This window comes from Schistocerca nitens, chromosome 11 (genome assembly GCF_023898315.1).
Source record: "Schistocerca nitens isolate TAMUIC-IGC-003100 chromosome 11, iqSchNite1.1, whole genome shotgun sequence".
Lineage (NCBI taxonomy): Eukaryota > Metazoa > Arthropoda > Insecta > Orthoptera > Acrididae > Schistocerca > Schistocerca nitens.
The window spans coordinates 127703444-127727905 of record NC_064624.1 but is presented as its reverse complement, the minus strand read 5'-3'; the positions used below and the strand labels follow the sequence as shown (position 1 = coordinate 127727905).

Here is a 24462-nt window from a genome sequence, read left to right as displayed (position 1 = left end):
TTTCCGGTCCTTAAGGTGTGACAACCGTATAATCTTCATGTCAAATGTGGGATCCAGTGAGGTGTTACATGCTGTCGGACAAATGGCATTTCCCACTCCGTGTTTATGACACGGAAAGATGACTGATGAAACAGTAAAGTAGTATTAGGTGGGGAGTAAATCGCAAAAGACATACTGTGCACAGTCGCTTTGTTTCAAGTTTGTGAGGAGTTGAACAGAGAGGTGTGGGGTTCGAGTAATCGGCAAGGTGTGATGGCGAGTAAGCGTCTTCACCTGGTGTGGGCAAGGCCTTTTACATCACAGCTTGGCAGTGTCTCGACTCTCGAGGAGCAGAAATTCTCTCTGAGAATGAAAACAGCAATGAACAAAAGAAGCTCTAAAATGAAATGTGACTTACTTAAAACCACTACTTGTCGAACCTTTGAGGAGGATGTTATGTTTGAATTACACTGTATCTGCTCCAAGACAAGAAGTAATTGTGATCTGTATATCAAATGCAAAAAAATTATACAAGACAGTAAATGATGAACTGTTGATGCCATTTCATAATTAGATTAGTTCTTGTTTTTCCTTCCACCAATACCAGCTATAAATAAGAAGAGTTCAAGTCTTTCAAGGGCTACGCACGACTCTACAGAGATACTTCTTTGCAGGACCTCCACATAAAGAAGATAAGTAACAGCCACCGAGTTACATTAAAGGTAAATTGACACACGATACATCGGATGATAGATCAAATGCCAGTGTACTGACTCAGAACCAAACACATAAAAAGAGGGTCAAAAAACACTTTACCAGACACTTCACCGTGTCTTTAAAATCGAGAACAGTATTTCTCATTCTCGACTCAGGGAAGTTTAAAACAGAATGGGAACAGTTAAAAAGAGTGCACACAGACTTCTCAGTTGAATACTTATAATGTCTGTTCTCTGCCCAACCGTCTAAGAGATAGTTGCAACTGACATGATGTTGTTGCAGACCCTGAAGAGGAATAACAACAGGGAAATCATCCACAAACAAGGGGCAGTGGACAGGGCATTCAACAACTGACTTAATACTATTGATAGATACAGCAAAGACAGTCACACTTAAAACACCACCTGGAGGGACACCAGTCTGCTTCTCAAAGCAGTCAGAGAGGACTCGACATCGAAAATAGTGTGGCAACAGGAAGGACTGAATGAAAATATCCCTGAAAACCCCATTTGTGGAGCTGCCTGACGACAAGACGCCTCCGAGTGGTACCGTAGGGCTCCACGATGTCAAAAAATATACCCAGAAGATGACGCCTGTTGTATAGCTACTTCCAGGAAGGCCAGGTTATCAAAGGTGGAATGATACATGCTGAACCCACACTGAAAGTGACTAAGGAGCTACATGTATTCCAACATCAAGACAAGGCAGAGATTGACTGTCTGCTACGAGTTATTCCCCACACAGCTAGTGAGGGCAACACTACAATAACTACCCAGTATAACGTTATGGATAAGGTATTGGTAGATTCATTAAAGCTTTCTAGTTCATCTTCACGATATTCAGGAGAGGTAGGTCTTCCAACTTAATCTGTTCAAACAATATTTCAACAGATGTTATCTGTTGGCCCCCTATAAATTCTATATACAAGAAACATAACATGGATGTTATAGATTCTCAAAAATTAGCTTCAATGTAGGATTACAACCAAATTTGCAACTACACGAGTTTTGAGAACAAACGCATTTTGAACCACAAAAAATTCTTAGTACATGTAAGCAAACCTCTAAGCATTAACATCACAGAAATAACAATGTTAATTTCAGTAACAAACCAAAAGACAAAAGTTACAACTGATGCAATAATATTACATTATTAATTAAGTCACCTTCTGGAACTTTATGACTCATCCAAAAACTTAGGAGATAGAGACACTGAAATGCTTCTTAGATTTTGTCAGTTCTACACCAAATAGAAAATAGGCAAATTTGAAATATGAAAACTGGGTCATAAAATTTGAATTCAAAAGCATAGTTGATTCGCAGAACTGTCCACTCCAAGATTACTTTTATTATTTGTAAATCCTGATAGGGAACATAAAACAGATGTAACCTATTCGTAGAAGAACATAAAATTCCAAACACCTGTCTGACCATTAGTGTGGAAAACACACCCATACCAAATGAAATATACCATTGTTAACACAATAAAAACATCATATGCCCATAAATAATTACTAATAGTTACTGTTAGAGTTATTCTCAACCTACAGGTTTCACATTTTCTAGTTTTTGTAATGGCACTAACCTGTCTCAAAAGTGTATAAAATAAAATCAGAAAAACAACTCTAGCCTGAACCTGGAGGTTTACGAGGTCTTTGGCATATCGATGCACATGACGCACTTTGTTGTCAGGGATGCTATTAAACAAATGTGTGTTAACGGTTGTTCTATAAACTGTTGTCATCACTAGTATTACGTGAATATTGTAATCTGTCGTGAAAGTGTGTCAAACGCTGGAATTAAACCATCTGGCAGAAAATGACATCGTGCTGAAGACTATTTATTTAAAGACAAACATCAAACATAAACCTGCTACAAGAACCTATTCTTACAAGCTTACACAAGTAGTAGTAGTAGTAGTAGTAGTAGTAGAAGAAGAAGAAGAAGAAGAAGCAACCTGGGAGATTATCATCAATACTTCAACATCATAAAGCTAAGCACGATTGATTCAGCAACTCCTTCTTCGCTTTGTCCAAATTTTGATACTCTAGGCAGAGGACTAGTGCCAAAATTTTGTCATACCCAAAAGATATTAGGACAGGTGAATGAAGCGGCCTTACATTAGGTAAGTGTGTCCGTTCCCAGGTTTTAAAGAGGAATTAAAACTACCACTTGCTGCAAGTCGGGAAAGTGACCCGATGCCAAAACGAGACTTAAAATGGTGAGGAGAATTTCTTTGCTTCGCCCCAAGAGGTGTAGTAGGAAAATATAATGGATCCAATTGTGGCCAGGAGACATGTCGTGAGCTGCAGGCAGTGCAGAATCTAGCTACCACATGGAAACGGGCAGTTGTATTCTTCATCAGTGGTGGAACTTAAGTCCCAACTGCTTCCATCAGCAGCCACTCTGTGGCGCCAGAACACTGCATCCTGATGGGCATTGGCAGTTACTGTGGCAAAAATCTACATCTACATCCATACTCTGCAAGCCACCTGACGGTGTGTGGCGGAGGGTACCTCGAGTACCTCTATCGGTTCTCCCTTCTATTCCAGTCTCGTATTGTTTGTGGAAAGAAGGATTGTTGGTACGCCTCCGTGTGGGCTCTAATCTCTCTGATTTTATCCTCATGGTCTCTTCGCAAGATATACGTAGGAGGGAGCAATATACTGCTTGACTCCTCGGTGAAGGTATGTTCTCCTGCAGAGTCTTCCACTGGAGTTTATCTATCATCTCCGTAATGCTTTCGCGATAACTAAATGATCCTGTAACAAAGCGCGCTGCTCTCCGTTGGATCTTCTCTATCTCTTCTATCAACCCTATCTGGTATGGATCCCACACTGCTGAGCAGTATTCGAGCAGTGGGCGAACAAGCGTACTGTAACCTACTTCCTTTGTTTTCGGATTGCATTTCCTTGGGATTCTTCCAATGAATCTCAGTCTGCCATCTGCTTTACCTACGATCAACTTTATATGATCATTCCATTTTAAATCACTCCTAATGCGTACTCCCAGATAATTTATGGAATTAACTGCTTCCAGTTGCTGATCTGCTATTGTTGTGGTCTTCAGTCCTGAGACTGGTTTGATGCAGCTCTCCATGCTACTCTATCCTGTGCAAGCTTCTTCATCTCCCAGTACCTACTGCAACCTACATCCTTCTGAATCTGCTTAGTGTATTCATCTCTTTGTCTCCCTCTACGACTTTTACCCTCCACGCTGCCCTCCAATACTAAATTGGTGATCCCTTGATGCCTCAAAACATGTCCTACCAACCGATCCCTTCTTTTAGTCAAGTTGTGCCACAAACTTCTCTTCTCCCCAATCCTATTCAATACCTCCTCATTAGTTACGTGATCTACCCACCTTATCTTCAGCATTCTTCTGTAGCACCACATTTCGAAAGCTTCTATTCTCTTCTTGTCCAAACTAGTTATCGTCCATGTTTCACTTCCATACATGGTGACACTCCATACAAATACTTTCAGAAACGACTTCCTGACACTTAAATCTATACTCGATGTTAACAAATTTCTCTTCTTCAGAAACGATTTCCTTGCCATTGCCAGTCTACATTTTATATCCTCTCTACTTTGACCATCATCGGTTATTTTACTCCCTAAATAGCAAAACTCCTTTACTACTTTAAGTGTCTCATTTCCTAATCTAATCCCCTCAGCATCACCCGATTTAATTTGACTACATTCCATTATCCTTGTTTTTCTTTTGTTGATGTTCATCTTATATCCTCCTTTCAAGACACTGTCCATCCCGTTCAACTGCTCTTCCAAGTCCTTTGCTGTCTGACAGAATTACAATGTCATCGACGAACCTCAAAGTTTTTATTTCTTCTCCATGGATTTTAATTCCCACTCCGAACTTTTCTTTTGTTTCCTTTACTGCTTGCTCAATATACAGATTGAATAACATCGGGGAGAGGCTACAACCCTGTCTCACTCCTTTCCCAACCACTGCTTCCCTTTCATGCCCCTCGACTCTTATAACTGCCATCTGGTTTCTGTACAAATTGTAAATAGCCTTTCGCTCCCTGTATTTTACCCCTGCCACCTTCAGAATTTGAAAGAGAGTATTCCAGTTAACATTGTCAAAAGCTTTCTCTAAGTCTACAAATGCTAGAAACGTAGGTTTGCCTTTTCTTAATCTTTCTTCTAAGGTAAGTCGTAAGGTCAGTATTGCCTCACGTGTTCCAACATTTCTACGGAATCCAAACTGATCTTCCCAGAGATCCGCTTCTACCAGTTTTTCCATTCGTCTGTAAAGAATTCGCGTTAGTATTTTGCAGCTGTGACTTATTAAACTGATAGTTCAGTAATTTTTCACATCTGTCAACACCTGCTTTCTTTGGGATTGGAATTATTATATTCTTCTTGAAGTCTGAGGGTATTTCGCCTGTCTCATACATCTTGCTCACCAGATGGTAGAGTTTTGTCATGACTGGCTCTCCCAAGGCCATCAGTAGTTCTAATGGAATGTTGTCTATTCCCGGGGCCTTGTTTCGATTCAGGTCTTTCAGTGCTCTGTCAAACTCTTCACGCAGTATCGTATCTCCCATTTCGTCTTCATCTACATCCTCTTCCATTTTCATAATATAGTCCTCAAGTACATCGCCCTTGTATAAACCCTCTCTCTATATACTCCTTCCACATTTCTGCCTTCCCTTCTTTGCTTAGAACTGGGTTGCCATCTGAGCTCTTGATGTTCATACAAGTGGTTGTCTTCTCTCCAAAGGTCTCTCTAATTTTCCTGTAGGCAGTATCTATCTTACCCCTAGTGAGACAAGCCTCTACATCCTTACATTTGTCCTCTAGCCATCCCTGCTTAGCCATTTTGCACTTCCTGTCGATCTCATTTTTGAGACGTTTGTATTCCTTTTTGCCTGCTTCATTTACTGCATTTCTGTATTTTCTCCTTTCATGAATTAAATTCAATATTTCTTCTGTTACCCGAGGATTTCTATTAGCCCTCGTCTTTTTACCTACTTGATCGTCTGCTGCCTTCACTACTTCATCCCTCAGAGCTACCCATTCTTCTTCTACTGTATTTCTTTCCCCCATTTCTGTCAATTGTTCCCTTATGCTCTCCCTCAAACTCTCTACAACCTCTGGTTCTTTCAGTTTATCCAGGTCCCATCTCCTTAAATTCCCACCTTTTTGCAGTTTCTTCAGTTTCAATCTGCAGTTCATAACCAATAGATTGTGGTCAGAATCCACATCTGCTCCTGGAAATGTCTTACAATTTAAAACCTGGTTCCTAGATCTCTGTCTTACCATTATATAATCCATCTGAAACCTGTCTGTATCTCCAGGCTTCTTCCATGTATACAACCTTCTTTCATGATTCCTTGAACCAAGTGTTAGCTATGATTAAGTTGTCCTCTGTGCAAAATTCTACCAAGCGGCTTCCTCTTTCATTTCTTCCCCCCAATCCATATTCACCTACTATGTTTCCTTCTCTCCCTTTTCCTACTGACGAATTCCAGTCACCCATGACTATTAGATTTTCGTCTCCCTTCACTACCTGAATAATTTCTTTTATCTCGTCATACATTTTATCAATTTCTTCATCATCTGCAGAGCTAGTTGGCATATAAACTTGTACTACTGTAGTAGGCATGGGCTTTGTGTCTATCTTGGCCACAATAATGCGTTCACTATGCTGTTTGTAGTAGCTTACTCGAATTCCTATTTTTTTATTCATAATTAAACCTACTCCTGCATTACCCCTATTTGATTGTGTATTTATAACCCTGTAATCACCTGACCAAAAGTCTTGTTCCTCCTGCCACTGAACTTCACTAATTCCCACTATATCTAACTTTAACCTATCCATTTCCCTTTTTAAATTTTCTAACCTACCTGCCCGATTAATGGATCTGACATTCCACGCTCCGATCAGTAGAACGCCAGTTTTCTTTCTCCTGATCTGCTATATTGTAGATAAATGATAAGGGATCTTTCTTTCTATGTATTCGAAGCACATTACACTTGTCTACATTGAGATTCAATTGCCATTCCCTGCACCATGCGTCAATTCGCTGCAGATCCTCCCGCATTTCAGTACAATTTTCCATTGTTACAACCTCTTGATATACCACAGCATCATCCGCAAAAAGCCTCAGTGAACTTCCGATGTCATACTCTGGAAAATGTCTCACGATGTTATTTGGAGACTTCCACTCCCCATAACAGCACCCATTGGGTATGACGCTCCTCTCCCAGAAATACTCCTCATCTACATCTACGTGGCCACTCTGCAAATCACACTTAAGTGCCTAGCAGGGCGTTCATCGAGCCACCTTCATGACAATTCTGTATTATTCCACTCTCTAACACTGCGCGGGGAATGAACATACACATTTTCTGTGCGAACTCTGATTTCTCTTATTTTATTATGATGACCATTTCTCCCTATGTAGGCTGGTGTCAACAAAATATTTTTGCATTCGGAGGAGGAAGTTGGGTATTCAAATTTCTCGAGAAAACCCCACCGCAACGAGAAACTCCTTTGTTTTAATTATATCCACCCTAAATCCTGTATCATGTCAGAGGCACTGTCTCCCTTATTTCTCGATAATACAAAATGTGCTGCTCTTCTTTGAATTTTCTTCGATATACTCCATTAACCCTATCTGGTAAGGATCTCCAAAAGAGGATGGAGAAGCCTAATGTAGGCAGCCTCTTTAGTAGATCTGTTGCATCTTCTAAGTTTTCTGCTAATAAAACGCACCCTTTGGTTTGCCTTCCATTCAACATTTTCTGTGTGTTCTTTCCAATTTAAGTAAATGTAATTCCTTGGTATTTAGTTGTATATATAGCGTTTAGATTTGACTTATTTATCATGTACTCAAAGATTCATGGATTTCTTTTAGCATTTATGTGGATGAGCTCACACTTTTCATTATTTAGGCTCAATTGTCAATTTTCACACCACACATATCTTTTCTAATTTGTGTTGCAATATGTTTTCATATTATGACGACTTTACTAGATGATAAATGACAGCATCACATGCAAACAACCTACGACGGCTGCTCAGATGGTCTCCTAAATTGTTTATATAGATAAGAAACAGCAGAGGACCCATAACACTACCTTGGGGAATGGCAGAAATCATTTCTATGTTACTCGATGACTTTCCACAAACTACTACGAACCGTGACCTCTCCGAGAGGAAATCACGAATCCAGTCGCGTAACTGAGATGATATTCTATAAGCATGCAACTTGATAACAAGCCACTTGTGAGGTATGGTGTCGTGAGGCCTGCTGGAAATCTCGAAATACCGAATCAATTTGAAATCTCTTATCAATAGCACGCAACACTTCATGTGAGTAAAGAGATAGTTGTGTATGGCCTCCCTTACAACTGTGCTTTTAGTGGAACAGTTTATCATGGACAGGAAGTTTTGTCACAATCTCTTTTTGCTCTCCCTAATAATTGGGCAAGGCAACAGCATTGCCGCAGTGGATACACCGGTTCTTGTCAGATCACCGAATTTAAGCACTGTCGGGCTTGGCCGGCACGTGGATTGGTGACCATGCGGGCCGCCATGCGCTGTTGCCATTTTTCAGGGTGCACTCGGCCTCCTGATGCCAATTGAGGAGCTACTCGACCGAATAGTAGCAGCTCCGGTCAAAGAAAACCATCGTAACAACTGGGAGAGCAGTGTGCTGAGCACATGCCCCTCCTATCTGCACCCTCAGCTGAGGATGACACGGCGGTCGGATGGTCCCAATGGGCCACTTGTGGCCTGAAGACGGAGTGCTTTAATAATTGGGCAACATTTTGTCGTCACTACCCTAAAGGCTACAGGATTCTCTCCACCACTTGAACTGATGCACAGCCACCCACCTGGGCCAGATCGCAATGTCGTATTCATCACTCCACAAAGGATAGCTGGCCTTTTCAACAGACACGAAGACTGTGGAATGCACACTTCAGTGGAGTGACGGGTTATACAGGTAATTCGATCCACCTATTCCACACAGCGAACTAGCATCCAGTCTGCCCTGGGAAGTATCCATCGTGGCTGATGTCTTTCAGGCACTACTCAGATTGGCAAGTGAATCCAAATCGGGAAGTGGTGACTCGAGTGCAAGTAACCGACCACTTCTCATCGACTGGTGTGTGCAGGGCCTGGAGAGCCGGCTGAGAGATCGATGGCATTGAGCGCCCCTGACGCAGTGCCAAAGTGCACGTTCTGCCCCGTGTCCGACAAACGTGCACGTGAGGACGAGACGAGACTTTTGATTGCTCTACCCCTAGGGCAGATAGTTGCAGAGCCCAAAAGCACATCCTACACCAACATCAACATCTACATCTATATTCTGCAAAGTGCCTTTAAGTGCACGGCAGAGGGTACATCCCATTATAACAGTTATTACAGTTTCTTCCTGTTCCATTCACGTAGGTAGTGTGGAAAGAATTATTGTTTGAATGCCTGTGTGTGTGTGTGTGTGTGTGTGTGTGTGTGTGTGTGTGTGTGTGTGTGTGTGCAGTAATTATTCTAATCTTGTCCCCACGATCCCTATGTGACCAAATGTAGTACATTCCTAAAGTCATCATTTAACACCGCTTCTTGAAACTTTGTAAATAGATTTTCCTGGGACAGTTTACATCTATCTTCAAGAGTCTGCCAGTTTAGTTCCTTCAGTATCTCTGTAAAACTCTCCCTCAGAATAAACCAACCCGTGTCCATTCATGCTGCCCTTCTTTGTACACGTTCAATTTCCCCTGTTACTCCTGTTTGGTACAGGTCCCACACATTCTAGAACCAGTTGCACAAGTAATTTGCAAGCAACCTCCTTTGTGGACTGGTTGCACTTCCCCAGTATTCTACCAATAAACTTAAGTCTACCGCCTGCTTTATTCACAACTGTGTCTATGTGATCACACTATTTCATATCCCTACAAAGTGTTACACCCCAGTATTTGTACAAGTTGGCCAATTCCAATTATAACTCACTGATGTTATTGTCTTAGCATGCACACCTTTATCTATTTTGTTAAGTGCACAGTTTTACATTTCTGAAGATTTTAACCAAGTTGCCAATCTCTGCACCACTTTCAAACATGATCAAGATCTGACTGAATATTTATGCAGCTCCTTTCTGACAGTACTTCATTATAAACTTCATTATCTGCAAAAAATCTGAGGTTACTGTTAATGTTGTTGTCTGCAAGGTCATTAATATACAACATGAACAGCAAGGGTCCCAACACACTTCCCTGTGGCACACCTGAAGTTACTTCTGCATCTGATGGTGACTATCCTAGGTAACATGCTGCATCCTACCTACCAAAAACTCCCCAATCCAGTCACAAATTTCACTCGATACCCCGTCTGATCATACTTCTGACAATAAGCATAGGTGTGATACCAAATCAAATGCTTTTCGGAAGTCAAGAAATACTGCATCTACCCGACTGCCTCGATCCATGCTTTCAGTATGTCACGTGAGAATAAGTGCGATTTGGGTTTCGCATGATCAATGTTTTCTGAATCCATGCTGGCTGGGATTGAGGACGTCATTCTGTTCACGGTATCTCATAACGTTTGAGCTCAGAATATGATCTAAGATTCTACAACACATCAATGTCAAATACTAAAGGTTGAAAATACCACTTCACTTGTAAATTTCTTTTATTATCACGACCGGTTTCGGGCTCTCATAAGCCCACCCTCAGGTGTGGACGTGTACTAGGCATGGTGTGCTACATATGAGCGCAGAACCCTGTTCTCCAGTTGTAAATTTCTTTTGCTATCACAACTGGTTTTGGGCTCTCATAGGCCCATCATCAGGTGTCGCAACTGTGCTACGGGTCCCGAGCACCACAGTGGACGTGTACAAGGCGCGGTGTTCTGTACTAGGCAGGGTTCTGTGCTCATAGGAGCACAGAAACTCTAGTATAATGCTCAGCTGCGGATGTTTGTACAACATGAAATGATAATTAAGTAGACACCCTAGCTGCAAACAGGCATTGATATACTTCACTGGGGACATGTTGAAAATGTGTGCCCCGACCGGGACTCGAACCCGGGATCTCCTGCTTACATGGCAGACGCTCTATCCATCTGAGCCACCGAGGGCACAGAGGATAGTGCGTCTGCAGGGACTTATCCCTTGCACACTCCCCGTGAGATCCACATTCCCAACATGTCCACACCGCTACATTCGTAGTGCGCCTAATAGATGTTTGCCCATCATACTCATTACTCGTGGCAGATTAATCTACCAAGTCCCGTACGAGTTCGGGCATAGCGTGTGCATTGACACAAGAAGGTCAATGGCCGGGAAGCCATATTTTAACAATATATGACGGTAGTATCTGTTCCCGAAAGAACACATACCGTGGATGACCATGCAGCTTTGCTAGATATGAAATGATAGAGCGTCTGCCACGTAAGCAGGAGATCCCGGGTTCGAGTCCCGGTCGGGGCACACCTTTTCAACATATCCCCAGTGAAGTATATCAACGCCTGTTTGCAGCTAGGGTGTCTACTTAATTATCATTTCATATCTAGCAAAGCTGCATGGTCATCCACGGTATGTGTTCTTTCGGGAACAGATACTACCGTCATATATTGTTTGTACAACAGTATTGTTTGCAATGTCAAGTACACGTACATTAAAATTGCCACACAGGATGAAGGGCTGGGGGAGCTGAGATCATGGAGAGCCTCTTCACCTAACATCTCATGTGTGGGCAAGTAAAGTGAACATACTGTCAACTGATGATGAACATGGATCAATACAGCAACTGCTCGCAGGCCAGTTGTGAAGGAGAGAAGCGAGGACTGGTAGGTGTTGTTGACATGGCCACTCCTCTTTTACCAGTCTCTCCACTGAGGTCATCCTTGTTGTGGAGAATGTAATAATAGCTCAGGAGCATCAGAGAATTTAAAACGTCACTCTTGAAGACAGACACACATTGGTCTACCCTCAGTTGACGGACACAGTTCCTCCGTGTGTGTCCCAAAACCATTCAAGTTCACTGCAATAAGAAGCCATTTTAAACACTGAAGTTTTCCTCTTTCTTTCCCATTCCCTTTAAGCTGTAGTGGTAAGACTGCAACGGAGGGGTGAGGGTGGCGGAGGGGCACTTTAAGGACTCGCTGGCTCCCTCTGGCAAACACTGACATCCGTACCAGTGATGGTATGACCATTGTCAGATCCACCAGACGACAACGGCTTCAGAGCGGATCGCTTAGGCCATTTGGCCTTCATCCGTAGCTCAGATTTTGGGAAATGTGGTAACGCCAATGTAATACAAACACACTGCTGGATCTCTTTCACATCTGCTGTGAGAGTCTGCTAATTAGGCCAACATTACATTTGGCAACCTTCAAAGTTTCAGCAATAGGAAGATTGGGCTGCGGGACCAGCAGAGCATGCACTTAGTTGAATTTACAGGTGCAGGTAGATGTGCCCTGCTCAGCTGTCTTTGAGTGCTAACACTGACATTTTGCACTAGTTGTTTCAACACAGACGCAAAAGACTTGACACTGAGTGTATATGTGGACAACGAAATAAAATTCCTACATTTTTCACGGACTTCCCTTTCAAAAATACACTTCTGGCCAGGTTAAAATACACTCTGTACTGGGTGAAAATACATTCTTCCTTGTTAAGTGGTAATATAATTTCTCTCAAACCTATCAAACTTCTCAATCCTTTTAGTGGTAAAGGGTTCATACCTCAACACAGAATGTCCCAGCACTTCTGGGGGAGAGGGGAGGGGGGGGGGGGGGAAGTTTTGGAAAGATCTTTGACATGTGAAAACATGTACACTGCATATTTTCATATTAGAAACACAAATTCCACCAGATACAGGATGGGGCTATTGTAATTTTCACTGCCTCACAATGAACATTTAGTAGGTTACCTGGCTGAATACTTGTCCCACTGTGCACTTCAATTTTTCCATAGAAAAGTCAGTTACATGTGAAATTGTTCACGAACTCACCTCACTTTTTTTTATAATTATACTTTTTGCCATAATTACTGCATAATTTGAATCTGTGAAAGAACTAAAAGGAATATGAAAAAGTAAACTTTAAGCTTGGTGCATTAAAATATAGCAAACTAAAATGTGCCAGTAAGCTCAAAAAACTACAAATTTCACTTGACCTATGTAGCTCAAATGCAGCCTTCAGTGCCAGGAACCCACCTACAAAAACAGTGTACCGCCAATTGCTCTTATCCTATATACCTCGTAAGAAAAGCCTCAATACCAAGAAATGCGCACACACAACTCCAAAACCAGACAGGATCAGGTGGGGTATTTGTAAACTATGCGTAACTGGAAAGTGCAGGTATAAAATTTTGCTGGGGAGACATTTGGTGTAATTGTAGGCAGCATTGTTTTCAGCCAACCTCTTTTTATTCTGACATCATTTTGCTCTCTTTTTTATTGTTAAATTTTGTCAGTTGTTGAGCTCTTTATGTTGATGTGTCTAGTAGTTTGTTAGCTTCAGATTTTGGAAGAAAGAAAGTTATATTTATTCCCCCATCTGTAAGTTGAGCATATTTATGGTTTATTAAGTTACTTTATCATTCTCAAATGAGATTATAATAACGAAATTACTTAATTTCAAGTCAAATAATAACCACTGCTTGTTTACATTTACCCCTAAAAATTTACAAAGTGGGGTAATTGGGTACAGAGACTGAATGGCGATTGCAAAGAAATAGGATGGTGTTCTTCCATATGAAGTTATGAAAAATGCCAAGAACCAAAATTTAAAAAAAAATGTTCAGACTGCAGTTACACGGCAAATGATGGGTCAAGGGCTATACGAGATGTTATAAATGAAGTTAACACATTTAGAAAAGCAGAAGCAGCCTTTGCTGTCCGAAAATTAGTCATATGCCACCCAATAAAAGGGTGAAATTGATATTTTTCTGTGAGCCCAGAATTAAAGAATAAAAAGACGTTAAATCTGACCCTTTACACAGGATTTACATGATATTTTTCTACCTACTTCTTTAGATCCGAGGGTATCACTGGATAAATTAGACCTCAGGCGACATCAAAATTTTTCTAGATATACCGAAACTACACTGGCCAACTGTATTTGCTCACGCAGAAATGGGAATACGATAGAGAGGAACTTAGGTCATTGGTACAACAATATGTTAAACAGAACTCCATTTAAATAGGGTCATCCTGGTGAGGGTGGGTTTACAAAACGCAATCCCTATATGTCTCTGAAGAAACCTGAGCACTGTCAAAAGTCCCAACAGAATGCTAGAGATCTATCTGTAATTTATACATTCTACACTGAATGTATAATTTGTATTAAATTTGTAGGCCAAAACAATGTGAACTAATGCTTTGCTTACAGTTGTGACGAGTCGTGGTTTGGGAGTGACCCAACGAGGATAAAAGCTCTCGGGGAAGACGAAATATATGTTCTTCCACTGGATAAGAAATCGACAACTATATTGGCCCGTGTTGCTGCAGATGACACTTGCCACAACTGATTATTTATACGCAGTTCAGACTCCGTGGACTTTGGGTAATACCTGTCCGGGGACACTTCGTTGCTTCAAAGATTAGATTAGATTTACTTTCATTCCAATTGATCCGTAGTGAGGAGGTCCTCCAGGATGTGGCACACGTCAGAAAAACAACAATATATGACAAATATTTACAACTGAAACAAATAAGCTAATGTACCATTCCACAGGTCCCAAGTGGAATGATCGTCATTTTTTAATGAACACTAAGAGTCATTTTACAAATAATAATGCACTGAATTTAAAATAAAAAAAGTTTTTTATTTATTTATAAGGAAATAAACATGTAATACAACTACTGTAATACTTATTTACAATGAACACATTACTGCACTGAAATGGTGCAGAAGTTAGATTATACACACACACACACACACACACACACACACACACACACACACACACACACACAAATTTTCAATGAACACATTACTGCACTGAAATTGTGCAGAAGTTATGTTGTACTTATATACAAATCAGTTGGTTTTACTAAGAAATTCATCAATGGAGTAGAAGGAGTTGGCCACCAATAAATCCTTTAGGCTTCTCTTAAACTGAATTTCATTGGTTGTTAAGCTTTTTATGGCTGCTGGCAAGTTATTGAAAATGTGTGTTCCTGAATAATGCACACCTTTTTGTACAAGACTAAGTGACTTTAAATCCTTGTGAAGATTATTCTTATTTCTAGTATTGATTCCATGAATTGCGCTGTTGGTTTGAAAAAGTGATATATTTTTAATGACAAATTTCATTAAGGAATAAATATATTGGGAAGCAGTAGTTAGTACCCCTAGTTCCCTAAACAGGCTTCTGCAGGATGTTCTTGAGTTCACACCACATATAACTCTTACTGCACGTTTTTGTGCCCGGAAAACTTTAGCTTGGCTTGATGAATTACCCCAAAAAATAATCCCATATGACATTATGGAATGAAAGTAAGCAAAGTATGCCAGCTTTTTCATTTTTATATCCCCTATGTCTGACAAAATTCGCATTGCAAACAGAGATTTGTTAAGACGCTTCAGCAGTTCTGTGGTGTGCTCCTCCCAGTTGAACTTATTATAAGTTCAATGACAAAGAATTGGCTAGGAACCAGTGATTAATGTCCACAAATATTTTATTGGCTGATCTTTCTAAGACTACACTTGATTTGCTATTTATTGCAATGTTTGTATCATCGGCAAACAAAACAAACTGGATGGAAGAAGGAGCCTAAGTTTTGTCAGTGGTTCACTACAGCTTTTATTCCTCATATACAAAAATGTCACGCAAATCACTAATTACCCAACCAAAATGCTGTTTTGATATCTGATGGGCACACTAGCCATGTCAGTTTAAGATTAGTGGAAATGGCTGTAAGAGATAACATTCATTTAGTGTGCTAGCTGAGTCATTTACCTGACAGACTATAACCTCTTGACAAATTTGTGTTTGGTTCTGTTACAACCAAATGGGGAGGTAAAGCATAGCCATACATTTTTGTGTTTGTGTGTTCTGTTTATATATGCTGACAATGAGTACATTACTTACCACCTCAGTTTTAATGCTATTTGATAAATTTCTTTAAGACATTGCTTATTTTGAAATGTTTAATAAATTTCTTTGAAAAATGGTTAATTTTATAATTGTTAGTATTTGTTGGTTGGGGAAATTGTAACACAGTTTTAATCACTCGGGAAAATGTTCATAAGTCATAGAGCAAAGTTGCTCTAAAGTTAACCCAGCTGGCAAATGCATAGCCATCCCACACTTTGTGAGACAAACAGTAAATGTAAACTTATAATGATGTCAGTTAGAATCAATAAATTAATGAATCCAAGAGTAGAGTTTGTATTTCAGCCTATTATGTCTCCAAATTACAAAAGTTAGTTGTTTAAACTTAGCAAGCTAGTAATTACTTCAAATCATGGTGAGGACTTCTCAAAACTGTTTCCAATTACCCCACCTGACGCTAACGATAATTTCATTGGCCTATATGGCAGCTAAAACAAAGCCTGCAGTCTCAAAAAGCAATACATTCAAACAGTCAAATCCACTGTCCAAACCTTCACTTTCCTACGTACCTAAAACAAAGTCCACAGTATAACAATCCAAAACTTAATTTTATATCTAATATCAGAAATGTAACCTAATGAACAATGGTAAATCAAAATCCATAATACCTATCAACCACAGTCTGACCACATTTACCAAACACTAATAAGAAAGACCCCAACATTCACGAGTACTTGCATCATAATCAATTTCAATATACCCAAACAGTTGTAACAAACACACTACCATTCACACTGGAATAAAAACAAAATAAAATCACATCGTACAAAAAACCTATGAAACAAAACAAAACAAAATCGCCCACTAGCAACACAAGCATCTATTGCTACTTGATTAAGGACAACATATCTTCAACCCAAACAGCTGTAACACACACACTACCATTCACACTGGAATAAAAACAAAATAAAATCACATCGTACAAAAAAACCTATGAAACAAAACAAAATCGCCCACTAGCAACACAAGCATCTATTGCTACTTGATTAAGGACAACATATCTTCAACACTAACAGCTGTAACAAACACACTACCATTCTCACTGGAATAAGAACAAAATAAAATCACATCGTACAAAAAACCTATGAAACAAAACAAAACAAAATCGCCCACTAGCAACACAAGCATCTATTGCTACTTGATTAAGGACAACATATCTTCAACCCAAACAGCTGTAACATGCACACTACCATTCACACTGGAATAAAAACAAAATAAAATCACATCGTACAAAAAAACCTATGAAACAAAACAAAACAAAATCGCCCACTAGCAACACAAGCATCTATTGCTACTTGATTAAGGACAACATATCTTCAACCCAAACAGCTGTAACACACACACTACCATTCACACTGGAATAAAAACAAAATAAAATCACATCGTACAAAAAAACCTATGAAACAAAACAAAACAAAATCGCCCACTAGCAACACAAGCTACTTGATTAAGGACAACATATCTTCAACCACTGCAATGAACACAGACCTCTTTATAAATTTCTTTGTCTTACCCATTACTGACAAAAAAGGCAAAAACACTATTAAATTTCCGACCATAAGAAACAGACAGCACTAATAATACCGAATCACCCGAAACACAGAAAATAAATGTAACTCACTGGCAAAAGAGCACAAACTCTTTCAATGATAACCTCCCACACTTAACTAATAACATCAAATCACTGGCTGAGATCCCTAACAAATAACTTTGAAACAAACATCCAACCCAAGAATGTGGCTCACCATACAACAACAGGCTATCAACTAACATGACCCCACTCAAAGAGACTGTGCCATCATGAAGTCACGTGACATAACACAGTTGAAGCAGATGGGTGGAATCGCAACGTTCAGATGACAATAAATAAACATCTATCATTTCAGATAGCCTAATGCTTTTGCACTGTCTTTGGTTTCATTTTCTTTTCTGAACAAATTTACTTTCAAACCTATGCAATATGTAATACCAACACCTTATCCCCTTTCTGAACTTAAAATCTCACTCATTATAGATGCATGCTGGCTCAATTTTTTCAGGACACAAAATGGGAAGTTGTGGCAAACTAAATCAAAACAAAACATTCTCATTGAGGTCTTGATGGCAGTTGATAGCGTGTCTAGTGTTACACTATGAAACACTGTATGAGTAATGTGTTCATGACTGGTACTGAATAATGTATGAGCAGTAGGGCACTAGTCTTATTACTTAACTTTTTTGCAAAGCAACATTGTACTCTAAGGAAGAACCACATGAGGTCATGCTGTTTTAAAGAGAATTGCCTTGCTTTTGGGAGGGTGGATGCTCTGATCTCCATCTGCTCATCCAGGTTTAGGTATTTCATGAAATTCATTTCATGAAATTACTTCCAAGTAAATGACAGGACAGTGGCCAATTACCTCTCAAACCACTGTCAAAATACACCTGTTTATATGGATTACGTTATTTTTGATGTTCCTAAATTGTATTACTATGCCACGTCCAATATCCTTGCAACAGTGGCACACAGATGAATAGAGTTAATGGAAGCGTCCGAATCTACCTCGTTGCTTTGAGCCGTGACGTAATGGTGGGGTGGTGTGTGACATCACTACTATGCGGTGTTTCCGAGTTGGTTGTGTTTGTAGATGTCATATTGTTGTAATTGATGGTGCCCTCTGCTGGTGGATGTGGAAGTGCTCAGTTTAACATGTGGTATTGGGTTCATTTGAATTTTGATTGTCGTTATGCTAACGTGGCTTTGAGTTTAGGTAGTTGGTGCAGTAACATGGGTCGCGTAAGTGTTTCCAGTGAGTTGAACTAAGGTGTTTTTTTTTTTTTTTTTTTTTTTTTTATGTACGTGTTTGGTGTTTCTGTTAGGTCTGTTTAGTTCAGTGTTTGTTGTGTGGAAAGAAGTCTAATTTTTTTATTGTTTTTTAGTTAGAAATGGATATGGCAATGATGTTCACAAGTGGGTGTTTTAGGAGACTTTTTAGCTCTGTGTATGTGGAGGGGGGGGCAGAGGGGGGGCACGCGTGTGTCCATGCATGCACATGCTGTGGGGGGGATGCAGGGCCACACGCGCCTGCCCATGTGTGCGCACTGTGGGCAACCTAAATGTTATTGCCAGAGGCTTTTGTTGGAAATACAGAAGCGTCCGATCCCACCCGACTGCTTTGACCCATGACGTCACAAATATGGCGGAAACAAAAACAGACACACATTTTCCACAGAAGCCTAATGACACTAACGGGACAAGTGCAGGAAATGGGGTGTTTTGGGTGGGGGGCAAACTAAATATAAACAAATTTAGACGCCTTACGTAGCTACAACGTGTAAGTGAAGACAGCCATGCATGAATACCCACCCACCTCCCCAGGGGTCGTAACCCCTGCAACCCATAAAAGATAAAGATGCTTCAGTAGCTGATTAGTGTTTGTCTTTTTAAAAAAAAAATCTCGCAGGATAGAACAAACAGATCAGAAAGATAAATATAATAAACTAAAACAGAAATTCGAGGAAACAGATAATTAAAAAAGTAATAAGTGTTTTTAAATTAAAAAAAAAAATCTCACGAGATAGAACGAACAGATCAGAAAAGTAAATAAAATAAGATAAAACGGAACTGGAGACAGCCACACTCATACCAAACTCCGCACCGTCATGACGTCACACATGACAACACCCTTACGTCACGGGTCAAAGCCGACGCGTTGGATCGGACACTTCTGTCGACCCCTTTTGTTGGTAAGTAACTTTTGTTTCCGTTTTACTCTATAATCATTCTGTTGTTTTGTCTGTAGTATTTTTATGCTAGGTCGGTCCTGTTTCAATTCATGAAGTGGGTGTGGAGCATTTGGGTTTTTGAGCTGGTGCGGTTTTGGTTCCACTTTTCGGTGTTGTCTGTGTTAGTTTTTTGGTATCAGTAGCTGCAGTCGAACTATATAAGTCAAGGGAAAGTTCCGATTCCACTTTTCAACATTGTAGGTATTAGAAATAATTCAAAAGCCACGATCACTTAAATACTGTTTACTCGGTAACCGGTTTCAACACACTAAAGGTGCCATCATGGGATCTGAATGTAGATTAACATTTATAAACCATTTGGATATAACAATACACGAGGCAGATCAGCTGACATAAAATCATTGTCACAAAAATTAAGAAAAACTGTTCTCCTGGTCATTCTTTTCCATGAGATATGTAAAAGAACGACCAGGAGAGCAGTTGTTTCTTAATTATTTTATGACAATGATTTTACATCAGCTGGTCTGCCTCATGTATCATTATATCCAAATGGATTACAGATGTTAATCTACATTCAGATCTGACGATGGCACCTTTAGTGTGTTGAAACTGGTTATCCAGTAAAGCGATCTTGGCTTTTGAATTATTTCTACAACAGAGTGATTGCCCCACTACACACTGTGTGTCCACCGCAAAATTGTACATATTGTTTTTTTTTTGGTATGGATGGTTGTGGTTGAGCTATATAGGTCAACAAATGTCCATTCCTGTGGTTTTGCTGGTGTAGCAGAATGTAGTAATTTAATTTTTTTGTTTTAGGATGGTACAGTGTTTCTTTTATTGTTGTGTATTTAGCTGTCCCCACCATAAACCCCCAGTTTTCCATGGTTGTCTCATTAGTTTAATTTTATTTTTGGGAGTGTGGTCAACGGAAGCGTCCGATTCCACCCGTCGGCTTTTACCTGTGACATAAGGCTGTTGTGATGTGTGACATCATGAGGCACGGAATTTAGTACGTGAGAGTGGCGTATTTGTAGGTGTCTTTTTGATGTGATAGGTGGTGCTCTCTGGTGGTGTGTTTGTGTTGTGTGTTAGGTGATGGTTTTGGTTTAGTTTGTGTGGAGTGCTCATAGGTGGTGTATTGTTGCGGTCGGTGGTTCTCTCTGGTGGTGTGTTTATGGGTAGCGCGTTACGTGGGGTATGGGGTTCATTTGTGTGGTAGCATTGCACATGTGTGGTATCGGTAGTGACTGTGCTTTCAGTGGAATATTTTTCAGTGCGTTAACGATTTTGGTTTCGCTATGTCGACGTTATTGTAGTTCTTTTCTGTTCGTCGTGTGTGAATTTTGGTAAATTGCTTTGTTTATGTCTTTGGCAGGTATAGATATGACTGACAAGGATAACAGTTCACGGTTGTCGGCGATGATGGGGGACAGTGCGTTGTCTCTAATAAAATTTCTTCAACTATTCGGATTGTTGGATGAAGTCGTGAAGTGTTCAGTGTGTCATGAAGAAACAAGGCTTCCTAAAGTTCCGGTGTCTCAGACCAGGGACGGCTATATGTGGAGATGTCGTGAGGATAACAGGTCAAGAGAAGTGTTCAATTCCAATTATGATTTTCTAGGCACCCTTTTTTTTTTGTTGTTGAAGGATTAAGTGTGGTGGTGGTGGTGAATGTTTTGAGATTTATAGTCACGTCACTGGTCAAAGCAGATGGGTGGTTGGTTGGTTTGGGGAAGGAGACCAGACAGCGTGGTCATCGGTCTCATCGGATTAGGGAAGGATGGGGAAGGAAGTTGGCCGTGCCCTTTCAGAGGAACCATCCCGGCATTTGCCTGGAGTGATTTAGGGAAATCACGCAAAACCTAAATCAGGATGGCCGGACGCGGGATTGAACCGTCGTCCTCCCGAATGCGAGTCCAGTGTAGATGGGTGGAATCAGACGTTTCTGTTAACCCTTGGAGTGAAACAATGTGTCATTTTTATTTTTGTTCGTGTTTCTTTGCGTGGGTATGTAGTTATGCCATTGTCGCCATACTGAATACACTGGGACTAGCAGTTTCCAGCCTACTGATGATGTCATGGATGAAAGCAGACTAGTGGAATCAGACATCTGTAATGCCGATGAATAAAACTACTACTGCTAAATGCACAATTTCCCTTTTGGTCTATATGTTTAATGGTTACTGTAGTCATTTGGCTTGCTTCTTCAGGTTTGTTTTCAAGAACATCATCAATAACATTGGATTAAGTTCATTATGTGCAGCTACTGACTGTACTGTGTTAAGTTCCTAGTCATTGCCTTCTTACGACAAAAAGATGATGGATCATATCTCATTTCATTCATTAGTTACACAAAAAAAGTCAAATGGAGGAAATAAGTATGAGTGAGGCACACTCAAACCTGTAAAAGGTCTCACAATGAGCTATCAGAAAGTTAGGAATTGATGACAGCTCCCTATGTACCAGTGCCATTGAGAACTGGAAGAAAATATCAAGCTAATTACAGCATGCACAGTGGTGTTTAAACAGGAATTCTTACCACATTCCAAATGTGAATGGATTGGGATAGACTCTAGTAACAGGTACAATGGGAAGTACCCTCTGCCATGCGCTCGTGGTTTGTAGAGTATGGATGCAGACTTCCATGGCATATTATACAGACACAAAGAGCTCCAGGCTTTCAGGTGAGTGGCAATGCTGAAACACTGAGACATTTCAAAACTGTATTCTGGCAGATACTATCCAGCATTGTATTTCTGTCACCATATTTCCAAAAGTCTAGAAATTTTATAGTTTTTCATGTGAACTTTCACATTTTCTCTGTTAAAATACATAGAATTACCAGCAGAAGTTACTGCACAGCTAAAGGTATACTTGAAAGTCACACAAGTGAGAAACAAATGACAGTTAATTATCCACGTCAAACTGATGTCTTGACTAATAAAAAATCTTGAAGTTGTGAGGGAGGAGGCATCCCACATCCTGATAGACTACGTAAGTCCAGTTACTGATTTAACATACTTCATCCAAGAGAATGGCCGAAGTAGTGTTGGTAATGTACTGTATACGGGATTCTGTATTTAAAACAACTATATACTTCGAAACATACCACTGTAGTCAAGTAAATGTTAAATTACCAATAGAAGATATGCAGGAACTACTTAATATGTTTCAGGAATGTGCAGGTTCTTTCTCAAAGGAAGGTCTACTTTCTAATTTACTCAGCTAAACTGAGATGCCATATGCGTGAATATGCATTTAGCAGTATTGAGCTAGAGTATGATAACGGCTGACATTTCGTGTAGACCAATGTCCAGGTTTGGTTGGATGGTGATAATATGGCTGTAATGTGGAGAAGCCAACGAATGTAAACGCAGAATACTGGTTGTGCAATACCGACTGACATTTAGTGTAAAGCAATGTCTAGATTACATCTGACTGTGATAATATGGCTGTAATGTGGAGAAGCGAACGACTGTAAATCCAGATTACTGGTTGTGGTACCAGACTGGTCTGTAGCATAGTCTAATATTTCCCTACGCAACTTATTAAACGCATTTTGCACTATTGAACTCACTTTTAGTCGTAAATACTAAAACTGCGGGGTAAATTTAGAAAATCTATATCAGGCAATCGACAGGTCTCCTGTGAGTATTTTGAGACATATTATTCACATATGTTGCACATTAACTAACAGAAACGCATATGTGTCCAACCCAGTATGGCTAGTTTGGTGTTAATATAGGTATACAGTATGTTTCCACGAGTTCCTTGTCTCTTTTATCATCATACATCGGCTTGTTCCACGTACCTGAAAGTTCTCCTTGAGGGGTCTACGGAACGTGATGGATGAATGAAAGAAAGAAAAGAATTGGGGTCCATTCTCACCTCGTCGTCCGGCGAGGAGTTCATAGGTTCTTCCTTCATGGCAATACTACAAAGTCACACATCGGCCGACGACCAGAAATTACGGGCATTAAGTTCCTTGATTCGGTTCGTGTTCCCAGGCACTGTTGATAACACACACACACACACACACACACACACACACACACACACACGCATTGGTTAGCCTGATATGATTAATCACTCTCGGATTCACACCAGTTCACGCAACTGCTGTAACTACGAATTGCCAGTAGACGTGTAAAAGTCACGATTTAATTTTGAATTTTACCGAGAACAGCCATACACGCATCTACGCCCTAAAATATTGTCAAGCCAACGATAAGCTTAGCACTTTCTACACGTCTGCGTCTGTTGTGAGGCACTTGTTGAGGTTTTGCAACATTAAATATGTTATTGCAGTATATACTTTAATCTATACCTAGCCCACGGATTATCAAATAGCGACGACGACTCGCCAGCACGAGAGATAAACAAAACTCCACACGTTTCGAATAATTTACAAATCTCTACAACGCTATGCTACATTCAACTGTTCTCTGACCTAGGCTAAGCCTACGCATTCTGAACCCAAACATGCTTAGCCAACGTCTGAAGCAAAGAAACATTGTCAGTAATATGAATGGAGACGTCAGCTCCGTTTAATTCGTTTTAACTATGTGACATAGATGTCTGTTTCCGTCGATAAATAAGTATAAAACTACCATCTGAAATATATTGTTTAATGGTTTGCTATGACGCACGACACAACTCTTGATGCTCAATCATTCGGCTTTCCGACATTGGCAACGCATCTTGTTTTTTTTTCCGCTGTGCCACTAAATAGAAATTGTAATGGCGAGCAAAACTTGAAATTTTTGTAGCCATGACTGGGCTGTATGGGTCCGTAAATATTAGACAAGAGGGTATTTTTAGCTCACATAACAGCAGAAAACACATTACCAAACATTTCCAGTGCCACGAATATTACCAGTTTTTTGGTAACTGAGTAAGGAAACGGTAACAGTAACAAGAATACTAAAAAAGTCCAAGCAAATT

At 40.1% G+C, this 24462-nt stretch overlaps 1 protein-coding gene and 1 non-coding gene across 6 annotated transcripts in view; both read right to left on the bottom strand.

Annotated features, from left to right (window-relative positions):
• Positions 1 to 23951, bottom strand: part of LOC126213005 (zinc finger protein 664-like) — an 80310-nt gene extending 56359 nt beyond the window's left edge. For 2 of the 5 annotated variants that reach the window (XM_049940557.1, XM_049940559.1), the window contains exons 1-2: positions 23407 to 23951; positions 22058 to 22223 (exon numbers count right to left, since the gene is read on the bottom strand). Coding sequence is in view for 2 of the 5 variants with exons in the window: in XM_049940556.1 (XP_049796513.1) it covers positions 23407 to 23445 (39 nt within the window). In the remaining 3 variants the exon portion in view is untranslated. The remainder of the gene's footprint in view (positions 1 to 22057; positions 22224 to 23406) is intronic. The other 3 variants (XM_049940556.1, XM_049940555.1, XM_049940558.1) reach the window with 2 other exon arrangements.
• Positions 10729 to 10803, bottom strand: Trnat-ugu (transfer RNA threonine (anticodon UGU)). Its single transcript has one exon. It is a non-coding gene; the product is annotated as a tRNA-Thr (tRNA).
• Positions 23952 to 24462: the final 511 nt, after the last annotated feature.